The following is a 12,576-nucleotide window of genomic DNA, read 5'->3' on the forward strand; positions in this document are numbered from 1 at the left end:
TGGCGAATGATATGCTGGTAGCGCGGTAGTTTTTCGCGGTGTTTCGCGGGATGATCAAACGTATTCGTGTGTTCGACATTTTGCGAAATATTGTCGAGATCCAACGGGATACTTTTTTAAAACCTTTTATAACCAATGCTTTGACGATCACCAGATTATCATGATAGTTGCGAGTATGTCGCGAATATCGGAACGAATATGTGACATTGTGAAGCTAGCCGATAGCTCGAAAGTGACTGATAAGAGGGTAACTACTGTCGCCGTTATTAATCGTTATTATTTAGTTCGCAATCAGATTTGCTCTGTGCTTACTCGGAAAATTAAACGTCTCGAAGAATTTAACACCTCAATTTAAAGATTGATATAAAACAGATACAGTCACGTTTGCAAGCATCCTTAACCCTGTTTTACTTGCGGGTTTTTTTTTTACGTGAAACTCGCATAAAGTTGTTATTTCTGATACCCCAGATCTACACGTCAATTTTCATTTTTTTTATGATTTACAATTAAATGAAGATTGATACTATTCTATACAACTTTTAGATAAAAATAAATGCAAAATTGCAAGGCACATTGTAGTGAATTTATAAGATTGGAATATCCTAGACATCCTGTGCGAGTAAAGCAGAGTTAACTCACAGTGCTTAATTTGCTGTTTAAAATAAATTTGATTTTGATAGATGTTTAAGCAATTGAGCTTTTACAACTTATCAAATTTTTTCTAATGTTGGCCAAAAATTAGTTGAGAAATCTAGTTACAAACATATTCTGACAATTTCCTATGTAATACCTTGTATATCATTCCTGTATTCTTTTGTATCTATTATTTCTGAATAAAAGTTGCATCTTTCAGAGATGCAGATCTGAACTGTCAGATTTGTATCAAAATGACGATGTTGTCAGTGAGATATGCCAAAATACAAAGGAAAAGGTTCCAGGAAAGGCCAATTGGCTCTATCTTATAGACGTAGCACACAAGCTGGTTATCGATGTAAGAAAAATCATAGTACCAAATATCTACAGAATATTTTTCTTAATATTTTTTTGGATTGTTTATAATTTAATTCATTTTTTGATATTTTGTTTGAATGAAAAAGGAAGCAGAAAAGCCCAGTAAAGAGACAAATGCCAAAAATAATGATAGAAAATCTTTTGGCAGTCTGGTGATTGATACAATTCGTCGAGCCATTGAGACATCAGCTGCATTTCTGAAAAGCAGTTACATAGTTGCCATGATATTGCAGATATTGGATTCTAAGGTTTATATACATTATCAGGATATATATCTGGGAATATTGGTGAAGTACGTACTGCCCAAGAGTATAAATCACAGCACTATCACAGCAGATCAATGGAGGGATCTGCTGATTGCTTGCACCAAACTCTACAAAAAAACACACCTTGAAAGTCATATTGTGCTAGATGCATTGCAGATGATTGTTGATTATTCTTTCTTGCATACAAATTTACTTTCTCATGTGAAGAGTTTACTGTTGTTTCTGGGTATGCTGAAATTTAATATTCTAAGTTATCCTGCGATTATATTTACATGTAAATTTATATGTACGAAATTATATTTTATATTGATAAATTCTATATTGTTTAGAACTAATGTAAAATATAATTTTAGAAAACATTTTTGAAGATGTAAACAAAGTGAACAATGAACAACTGATAGAGTCTTTCTACAAACTGAGCAGCAGCGTATGCAGACAAATCATGACAGAATCTAGAATCGCGCTCTGCAAATTTAGTGAGAATATATCGATGGATATCTTACCTTTAAATAGCTCTGAGGAAAAGTATAGGCTGCTATTGATCTTCTTACAAATTCATCATCCGGAGGGTATCTCTAAGCATGATGATGGCGCTTATGCATTTGATTGGGACAAGTGGCAGAACTTGCTATGTAGCATGTTTCAGCTTATCCAGGAAAACTGCAAATTGGATGTACAGTGGCACAGTTTCATCCAGTTTGCCAGTGAAGGTATCATTTTTCAACACAAATATAATCAGTAACACCTATCATGTTAAAAATCGATTATCCATTTATTGATTATTTTATTGATTATATAAATTTTATTTTTTTAACAGCATTATTTTATAAATTTAAAAATTCTTTTAATTTAAATACCATTATGTAATATATTCTTTATAAAGAATACAATGAAATGTATTTCTACAAGTAATATATTTTTTAAGTCTTATTTTTAGAATATAAATATTAATTAACAATTTATTCCAATTAAATATAAATAATGACATTCTAATTTAATAAGATACCTGAGTCTCAAGCCCAGCATTTTTTTTTATCTACAAATATTCTACAAGGAAGATTTTATTTATTTTTTATGACTGAAATAAAGATTTTATTCTTACTTTGTTTGCTTCAATAATAGATTCTATTAATAGTTAAAAAAAAAATGAAATTTATTAAGTCAACCTTATTAAGCTCAGGTACCTTATAAATAATGTTTTTTAAAATTAATTTTTAATTTAACTTAATTTATTTAAAAAAATATATTAATTTAGCCAAACCTGAAATTTTGAATAATTAATAAATTTAATCACATAAAGTTTCATGATTATTAATCATTAACATAATCTTGTTACTGCCTTAATGTTTTTCATTATGTACATGTAAAAGAAGTGTATAACGAGTTGTATGACGATTCAGTTGTAAACAAATAAGTTATTAATTTAATAAACATTTTATTTATTTTTGCAGTCATAAAACAGATAATAGCTAACTTGGCAAATTTTACTTTTTCTCTCAATGGCTCTCATTCTCAACCCAAACGCAGACGAACAATGAACAGAATTGAAAGTATTGTCGATCTAGTAATGGAAAGCAGTCCTGAAGAAACATGGCCATTAGTAAAAATTCTGACAGAAACACTTAGAAAATATCCCCAGTGTTTGAGATCGCAAGATCTCGCGCCTTTGTTACAACGTTTAACGGAACTCGCTATGTCTCGAGACGAAAGTATCATGAACAATTTGTACAATATAGCTATTGTACTCATGGAGAACGAGATGTCTAATGGAGAGGAAATACAGGATGCTGCAATTCACTGGAGCAAGATCTGGGACATGCTGCTTAGGTATGTGTTAATTCAATTTTTATTTTTATTTAAAAATTTTATTTTAGAATAATTAGTTTAAAAAAAATTTAATTTTACTCTCTAAAAGTGTTCTAAAATTTTAAGATAATGGTATATATATGTCTATAAATATTTGTTTTTAAACATAACATTTTCAAATTTGCATTATTATATTTTACAACTAGCCATAATGTAACATTTTTAATAAAATTATCTTTACAGATCTCTGGGAGCAAATCAAAATGAGGAATCGGGCCATTTGTTAATCCGCTGTTTCATAAGATATAATAGGATATTGAATGCTAATGCCCTTCTCAGATTGTATCTGACCAAAGCGATCCGCTGGTCGCTATATAGTGTGCAGACGCTGCGACAACTGTGCGAGCGTATTTCCCTGCCGGTGGATGCATCCACGTCGGTGCTAGATCCGTCACCCTCAATGATGACAGCTCCAATTTGTGATAGGACACGCCTTTTGGAATGGCTATTGAACATACCATGGCAGAAGCTGTCTACGCGATTATCTATCGAGACTGTCGAGGACATTTGCACATTGTCAGTGAATCTGGTTTTAAGCTCCCGTAACAGACAAAATATTCAAATGGAACAGAAATCCTCGCAAAGTCATGAAAAAGCGCACCTAAAGACTTTTGTGCCACATCAAGATATTTTCTCGACAGACCTCCCGCAACTTTGTCACGCGTTCTTGACGTTCAAGGTGGAGCTATCGGTGAGTTCAAAGGATGAGCACGTCGTACGGGATTCTGAAGTGATGCTCGACACTAGAAGTCCCGTCTCCTGCGTGCAGGAGGTATTCAACTTCTTGAGAAAACAGATGCACGATGTTATTCAAGAAGAAGGCTCTAACGACGAATACAAAAATACATTTGAAATCTATCTACTGATGAAGCTCGCGTTCGTGGCGAGATTGCTATCCACTTTGAAACTGCAAGGCATTCTTGCAACGGAAGATACCGCCAGCTACTGCTCGCTGATGGAAGATGTGATAAAAAAGCAGCTGAAACGCAGCTTCGAAATTCTGACAACAAAAGATTGGGACAAGTACATAAAGTTGCATACGAGTTGTAATACAGCGAAAAAAATTCTTTATTTTCTCTACACTGCAGATATTATACTACACTTTAACCTTTGTTCTTCACTTATTTTCAGATATAAATTCTTACAAATGTGTTTAATATTTTTATAATATTTTTTTCCTTGCAGGTGCAAGAACAAGCATGTGTATATGCTGAGTGTAATCAGAGCATTGAAAATGCTCTATGGAGCAATCTACGATATGGAAATTGCTAAAATAATAGTTTCGTCATTTACAGTAGGCATGATAAAAACTCTAATTTTACTGATGAACTATGATGACAATTATATTTATTATGAGGATCCTAACACTTATCAGGTAAAGGGAATTAAGAGATTTTTGTATAATGAGGAAATTGATTTTAATGAGCGACTCTAACATTCCATCTTCTCAGGGAAGACACAGGCGTTCCTACAACACGAGTTTAGAGACGTCAGACCCGAAATCACGCCCGCGCGAAGGCGTGATTCGTCTGCAGATCGTGGAAACCCTATCATCCATCTGCGCTTTGCACATCGACACGGACATTGACTACATATCCTCGGTGCAAGGGAAGATAATGAGTAACTTATTGAAGTTTGTGAACGAGGATTTTAGCTACGTGGATTCCAGAATGTCATTGATAATCCTTGAGTTATTCGTTGCGCGTAACTATGTCGAGAGTCAGGACGAATACGCAAAAGACCCGTTAAATTGTCTGATGGAATTATGTGAGAAGGGTTGCAAAGACGAGGAATTGTTGCGACGGTTATTGCATCTACTGCCATACTTCTTCGAATACGTAATCAAACATGATGATTCGCCAAAAAAAATCATCTACGCGCTCGGGCAAATCCATAAACGCATTTATCAGCGAAATTATAGCGTTCTCGTGCACACGAGCTACATGAAATGCGCATGCAGCTTTGTACGGATCGATCCGGACTTTTCGTGGAGTCGCTTTGGCGACGATGACGACGTTCTAACAATGTTGAACAGCATTCTCAATTACATTGATGATGCACTCTTTGTACTCCGTTCACAAGCAGTGCGATGCCTACAGGAACTGCTATCTTTCAGAAACATTGCTTATAAATGGAAGGAACGGATCTTTGACAAGGTGGAGAAAACTGTGTTCAAATTGCTCGACGAGACGGCCCAACAATCGAATTCCAATTCGCAAAAGTATTAAAATAATATAGAGATATTAATTTCTGAGAGATATTAATAAAATATAAATTAGACATTTTTTTTCTAAAAATTTGTAATACTTATTTTTTTATGATAATTTTTAATACTTTTACATGGTTTAAAATAACAAATAATAATATTTCTGTTATCATCACTTGTAACTTTTGTTTGTATTTTTGTGAAGTAGTCTGATGGAGTGTCAACTACAGGATGAAAGGGAAACCCGGACGGTTACTGCATTGATCGCGCTAGCTTCCGTAGCATGTGCCAGTGGAGTTCTTCAGGGTCGCACCCTATGTGCGATATTGCGACTGATAACAGAGAAGGAGGTAAATGTGCAGATAGTGCAGAAGGTCCTCTTAGCAGCAGCAAAGTACACGTCAACGTACGTGTCGCTCATTGAGGACAACTTGAACTATCTGCTGACCTCCTGGATCGAGGACATGCATTGTCCATTGCAGAGCTTTCCATGGATGCTTGTGGGTAGGAACGTATTAAGTGACTTGATACAATATTGATTCATAGCAATCAAAAAAAATTGTTTTACTAGTTTAGTGTCATGAAATTTTTCTATATTTAGAATCTGTCAATAGTGTAAATAAGGATTGTTTATTATCACAATTTTATAAAATTAAAAAGAAAATATTTTATTACATAAATTATTATTTAATTATTTCAGTTTTTGATGTAATTTATTATTGTCAACAGAATGCAAGACTATCAAGGAATTCTTTAGAAAAAATATCAACTACGTCGTCCCAGTTCTACTGCGCACTTCGGATATTGATGAAGCCATATCTTTCTGCGAAAATCATGCCGGTGTGGCCTTTAAACAGATCTTCGAGGATGTTTTTCCATCCTGTTTTGTGTGGTTGATATCGCGCGCCATTGTAGCCGATAACGATTCTATAGAGATAATGCAAAAAATTAGAAACAACACGGACGAGTTTAGTGACGTGTGTAATTTTGATCAGTTATTCCGTTCTCGCCTGCATGACGTTCTCATACAACTGATACGGCGGCTACATGATGAGAACGACTTTGACCGTGTTCTCTCAATTTCGTCCGCGAGCTTCCCAGCGGTGGATCCGCCACATTTCTCACGAGCCGTACTGGATCTATGCTTTGATTATCTTGAAATTAAATTTCTAAACACGCGCACGCTGATTAAACAATCAGCGACGCTACAGAAAACACTGTTGCAGCTCGTGAGTGCCATACACTTGTCGCGCTCCCGTGAGGATAAACTCAAGCGACTGCATCAGTACGTGTACTTCTGCTCACGATTAACTCACGATCTTGCGAGTCCTATCTTCAACGACATGGCCGCGTTTCTGATCCGGGATGTATGCTACAGCTTGCTGCATCTAACCAGGAACGATGACGACGAGACACTCATCGCGGCATGTTGCAAATTCCTAAATCTGTTCCTAAGACAAGCACTGCCTGCAAGAGCCACGGAAGTCCGGGACATTCTTCGGTTCGTCGTGGCAAACCTGATCGGCCTGGCTCAATCGAAAACGCATAGCGTCAGTGAAATTGCAGCGAGTCTACTCGAATTCCTTGTGGTGGAGCAAACAGATGTACTGCGAGAGGCTATTGCAAAACTTGGCTCGTTTCCGAATCACGAGATCTTCCGAAATGCAAGGGAAGCTCACAACGCCGTCAGATCGAGAAATGGATCTGTCTTGTGCCTCGAAGACGAACTGGAGCGTTTCCTCGATGCCATGAGCGAGGAAAATGCCGAGTGTACATTAGAAGATCTCACGAATTTCACGCAGCAGCTGTCGACTAGAAAAAGTGAATTACGAGAACTGCATCGAAAGTTGGAGAGACCGTATCCTGAGGACAGTGCTGGTATCTTGCATCGGCTAATATTTAAGTAAGTATGCATTTTATATTGAAATTAGTATAATTATTATTTAATCTCTTTCTCTTTGATATCTCTCCAGCTTTCTATATTTTTTATTCTATTACATGTGTAAGAGATATTGTACATTTTAAAAAATGCACTTTTTAGACTCATCAAGCTAACAGAATCACCTAATCCACGTGTGTCGATTGAAGCCACCAAATGCCTTGGCGAACTAGGTCCGATGGATTCTACAGTGGCTCTGCGACCTGCTGGAAGTCTCGTCCAGAAAGAAGACTTCCCGATAGAGGCTCTGACTTACCGATCGGTCGTGATGTTAACGAGTTTTCTCGTGGAGAACTCAGTAGAACTTCGCAAGGTTTCTGTTACAATTAAACTTCATATTACCTCATTTTGTTAACGTATTTTCTTAATTTCATAATTAAGTATAACATTTTTCATTAACAAAATATTTGAAAAAATCCTGATGTAATATATTCGTTTAAGGTAAGCGCCGATGCTCTTTACGCAGTGCTATCAACTTCCGATGGTCGAAAAATAGTTGAAAAATATTCAGAACATCTGTCGAACGTCCTCGAGTGCGCACCTTTAAAGATCGAGTACATCCGACCGTTTATTCGCAGCTGTAACATCAAGCAGACGACATTCTATGTGGATGCAGCTAGATTTCGCATTGTCATGAATCCAGAAAACGTGCTATGGACTGTCCAGAACAACGAGAATTACGCCGAATGGATTATCAAGGTCACCTGCAGTGTCGCCGAGTGCTTTGCGGATTCTTACTTGGAGAATTTCCTGTCGGTTTGTCGACTCAGCGTTGAGTTTTGCGAACTGATTCTACCCAGAATTGTTTACCTCGTCATCCACTCAGATGACAGCTTTATCAATGCTATGTGTGATTGCATGAATCAATTCTTCAGGTATTATTATGAATCATAAAAACTTAAATAACAGAATATTTAATCTTGTGAGAGTTTATTTGGAACTGAATATTTTTGTAAATAGTGAAGTATAGATGTTTTTTTTATCCAAGTGACAATGTTGTTTTGGAGAAAATTAAAATTTTTTTTAATGTAAAAGAGGTTAAAATTTCTTCAAAATTTGAAGAAGTCCGATTGTCAAATCATATTAATTGCTAGGCAACACTTTGCGATCAATGAGGCGGAGACTACTGCATCACCGATGTCGAGAGGAGGTGATAGCTGCGATCAGAAGATCGTACGTCGCATGTTGGATGTGGTGAATCATATTCGCGTCCAGCTGCCGGATGGCGTGATCCTAAGACTTGACTATGTTTACCTGGCCAGAGCGGCGCACAAGTGCTCCGCGTACTATACATGTCTGCTGTTTACGCAACTTGCCTGCGGATTGATCTCGAGGGACTATCCAGACTTTAGTAACGATCCAAGGATCGATTACATCTATGAACAGCAACCAGAAGTTGGTCGGATGTTACAAAATATCATGTTGGACACCTACTTGAACATTAGTGACCCGGATGCAAAATCCGGTGCTGGATCGTCACATGTGCTTGATCATGACTCTCGCGTGCAATATTACGCCCGTATCAATCGCTGGGGCGAGGTCATGCTAGCACAGGATATCGAATTGTCTAATCACTCGCCATTGGCAAACGCCAGGATAGAGATGGCAAACGCGCTATATCACTCGGGACTGCATTTCCTTCAATGGCAACTCCTAGGCGATAGTCTGGACGAGAAATTTAGGTGAATATAAAATTTCATGAGAATTTACAAATAGAAAGAAATATTTGATTGATTTTATAAATTTTATAAATTGTATATCAAAATTGTATAAACATTTTTTTTTTTATAAATTGTAAACACTTGGAAATTTCTCTCTCTAGTTATGAATGCGCCTGGAGACTTGGCAAATGGAATCTATCCGTCAACGATACCACCGTTGCCAATTATAACGACTTTCAATCTCAGCAGCTACGACTGGAGTCATTGGAAAATGCATTCAATGTGCACCATTACCACGCACTGAAGTGCTTCCACGATAACGATCGGCAGGGAATTATTCGAGCAATTGAATGCGGTCGCATGAGCGTGATCCACAAGCTGCGAATGATTAGCCCAGAAAGTAGCAAGACCGTCAATCAAAAGCTGTCGCAGCTGCGGCTGTTGCGCGAGATCGAGCAGCTAAGCTGGGCAGCTGACTTACCGGAAGAGAGGTATCTGGAGATTTTGCGACGTTGGAACGAGCACGAGATTAGCTTGGTCGGTCAATTCGACCACGTAGAACCGATCCTGTGGCAGCGCATTATCATGTTCCGTATTCGTGAATCCCTGCGGCTGGATACGAACGTACAAGAGGCATTTTTTGCAACTTGTTTGGATTTGGCAAAGGTCGCGGAAGGTCAGGGCAATTTTTCGGTAGCAACCCGAGCGTTGAGAACTCTTCAATTGCACCAAGATCTGCCCATGAATCTGAATAATCAAGTGCTTTATCAGGATTCGCTCTTGGCGTGGATGAATGGTAACCAAGTAATAGCTCGTTGTCAATTACGGAATCTAATAGAAAAGAAGAATCCGGAGCCAAGTTTGAAAGCCAAGGCTCTGCGAGTCTATGGTGATTGGATGGCGGAAACCAAGTCAGAGAATCCTCAAGCAATAATACAAAAGTATTATTTAGTGTCTATTGAGATCAGCGAAGCTATCGACGAAAAAACACCTGATGTTATCAGAAATTTACTGGATACACAGGTAAAACGATAAATACAAGCAAAATGAACGTAATTAATTGAAGGAGTTGCAACAATAGTGACTTATATTGTTACTATAACTAGAGAGAGATGACCGGTTGACGTATTTTTTTAAATCTGTGTCCGATTGACGTATTTTCTTCTATCTATGTTTGGTTGACGTATTTTTTTTTAATCTGTTCGATTGACGTATTTTCTTCTTTAATTGATTAAATTTACTCAATAAAAAAATAATTTTATTTATGTTGATATACTTTCTATGTTTTTCATTCAGGTTGCACTGGCACGCTTTGCCGATGCCCAATATCAACAGATCAGCGCGTTTATGACTTCTCCGACATACGAGACATTGAAAGAATACGCTTGTAGCAATACGGATAAAGTGGATCACGCGCAGATGATGAGGGATCAAAACTTCAAAAAGGCTGTAATAATCGATCAGAAGCAATCAACTAACGACGCAGCTGAGCTGAGGAACATCGAGCAAGAGAAGTTTAACTATCTTGCGCAGGCTCTAAAGTACTATCTAAAGACACTATGCAGCAGCGAAGAGCACAACCTGCTTATTTTTCGACTAGTGGCACTCTGGCTAGATAACAATGACGAAGTGAACGAAGAGCTAGATGAGCTGCTTAACAAGTTGGACATCGTGCCGTCGTACAAGTTTGTGCCGCTAGTGCCGCAGTTGGCCGCTCACATAAGCAACGATTTCAGGCAGCAGCGTAGTTTTTTTGCACGTATCTTCCGGATCCTCGAACGATGTGCCCTAGAACATCCATATCACACCCTACCTGTGGTGCTGGCACTAAAGAACTTGCACAGTGATGACGAATACGAATCTGGTCCTTCAACGGTCGGAAAGAGGGAAGAACGTCGTGTACTAGGTGCCAAGAAGCTCCTCAGCCGATTGACCAATTCCTCTGTGCAAACAATTATTCACGAAATGGAAAACTTATCGCGGGCGTTGCTGAGTTTCGCCTATTGGCAACCAAAAGGCAAATGCCAATCCAATAAACGCTACTCAATATCGCGGGATCAGCCAATATTAAAGGTATCTTTTTCAACGTTAGTTGGATATCTTTTCAGAAAAAATATTCATAGATTACAATGCGAAATTTGATTTTGAGTTTAATCAATTGATTTTGCAGATCAAGAACCTGAACAACGTTCTTCTACCAACCGTGAGTCTCCCTGTGAGACCGTCGCACAATTACAACAACGTAGTTGGGATAAATTCATATCAGGACTCTTGCGAGTTTGTTGGCGGCGTAACTGCACCTAAGAAGATCATCTGCATTGGCACTGATGGCGTACTGCGCCGACAGTTAGTTAAGGGCAAGGACGACTTACGGCAGGATGCGGTGATGCAACAGGTATTCACCGTGATGAACACGCTGTTGCGCACATGTAAGGAGACGCAACGGCGGAATTTACGTATCAGAACGTACAAAGTGGTGCCGCTGACACAAAGGTCGGGCGTGCTAGAATGGTGCGATAACACAGTGCCCATCGCAGCGACCCTTGTAGGTAACTCGAACGAGCCCGGCTTACACAGGAAGTATTATCCGCGGGACCTGACTGCAGAAGTGGCCAGAAACAAATTGAGAAACGTCCAGCAAAAATCAAACGAGGTAAATAATAGCTACATATCTTTCTATCATTTTCAATCCACTGATTACTAACTATTGTCGAGGCATAAATTTTATTACAGTATATTTTAGTAAACATTTTTATTAATTTTTTTTTAACATTCGGAAATTTAATATTTTTAAAGATTAAATTGTTTTGATTTTTAACAATCGTGACATTAATCATTTTTCTTCAAAGAAAATGTAAAAACAATTGTATTTAAATTTAAATTCTATTGTAACTACAGATCAAAAACAAATTTTTTTTAGACGCTAATTTTGAGATTTTGTTTCGAAACTTTTAGCTTTTTAAATTCTATTGTCTTTCAATTTATCCAGGTGAAATTGAAGGTCTTTCTCGAGTGCTGCAAATATATGAAGCCAGCGTTTCATCATTTCTTCGAGGAGAAATATCGATCACCCGAGACCTGGGTAGAGAGGACCCTTACATACACGCGTAGCGTCGCTACCACGTCTATTGCAGGTTACATTCTGGGCCTTGGTGACAGACATCTGAGTAACATTCTCATCGACGAGCGCACCGCCGAGGTGGTGCACATCGATTTTGGCGTAGCTTTCGAGCAAGGCAAAGTCCTGCCCCTTCCCGAGACAATTCCATTTAGGTGGAGTTATCATGTGAATTATTTCGCGAAAAACGCATTGCAAAAATATTTTATATTTTATTAGAATTTTATATCAAATAACTATCCGTCTTGTTATAGGCTAACTAGGGATATCGAAGTTGCTATGGGTGTTTCCGGCATTGAAGGTACCATGAGACGAAGTTGTGAAGTGACTATGACAATGCTGCGTGATCAGAAACAGATTATCATCACTCTTCTTCAAGTTCTGCTATATGATCCACTCTTCACGTGGGCGATCACGCCAGAAAAAGCCTACAAGATGCAAAGCGATGTTGTAAGGCGTTCTCTAGAGAACAGTGGGCGAGGTAAGAAAATTAGAACAGAAAATAACGA

General features: G+C 37.9%; 1 protein-coding gene across 3 annotated transcripts in view; it reads left to right on the forward strand.

The window, feature by feature from the left end:
- Window positions 1-12,576, forward strand: part of LOC105208138 (serine-protein kinase ATM) — a 15,700-nt gene continuing 3,124 nt past the window's right edge. For all 3 annotated transcript variants that reach the window (XR_005576168.1, XR_005576167.1, XM_039456749.1), the window contains exons 1-18: window positions 1-247; window positions 854-991; window positions 1,098-1,503; window positions 1,631-1,987; window positions 2,729-3,104; window positions 3,327-4,166; window positions 4,329-4,518; window positions 4,595-5,364; window positions 5,555-5,853; window positions 6,079-7,252; window positions 7,391-7,601; window positions 7,730-8,163; window positions 8,383-8,970; window positions 9,111-9,972; window positions 10,246-11,022; window positions 11,120-11,602; window positions 11,939-12,222; window positions 12,322-12,548. Coding sequence is in view for 1 of the 3 variants with exons in the window: in XM_039456749.1 (XP_039312683.1) it covers window positions 161-247; window positions 854-991; window positions 1,098-1,503; window positions 1,631-1,987; window positions 2,729-3,104; window positions 3,327-4,166; window positions 4,329-4,518; window positions 4,595-5,364; window positions 5,555-5,853; window positions 6,079-7,252; window positions 7,391-7,601; window positions 7,730-8,163; window positions 8,383-8,970; window positions 9,111-9,972; window positions 10,246-11,022; window positions 11,120-11,602; window positions 11,939-12,222; window positions 12,322-12,548 (8,503 nt within the window). In the remaining 2 variants the exon portion in view is untranslated. The remainder of the gene's footprint in view (window positions 248-853; window positions 992-1,097; window positions 1,504-1,630; window positions 1,988-2,728; window positions 3,105-3,326; window positions 4,167-4,328; window positions 4,519-4,594; window positions 5,365-5,554; window positions 5,854-6,078; window positions 7,253-7,390; window positions 7,602-7,729; window positions 8,164-8,382; window positions 8,971-9,110; window positions 9,973-10,245; window positions 11,023-11,119; window positions 11,603-11,938; window positions 12,223-12,321; window positions 12,549-12,576) is intronic.

The sequence above is a fragment of the Solenopsis invicta genome, chromosome 13, assembly GCF_016802725.1.
Source record: "Solenopsis invicta isolate M01_SB chromosome 13, UNIL_Sinv_3.0, whole genome shotgun sequence".
Taxonomy (NCBI): domain Eukaryota; kingdom Metazoa; phylum Arthropoda; class Insecta; order Hymenoptera; family Formicidae; genus Solenopsis; species Solenopsis invicta.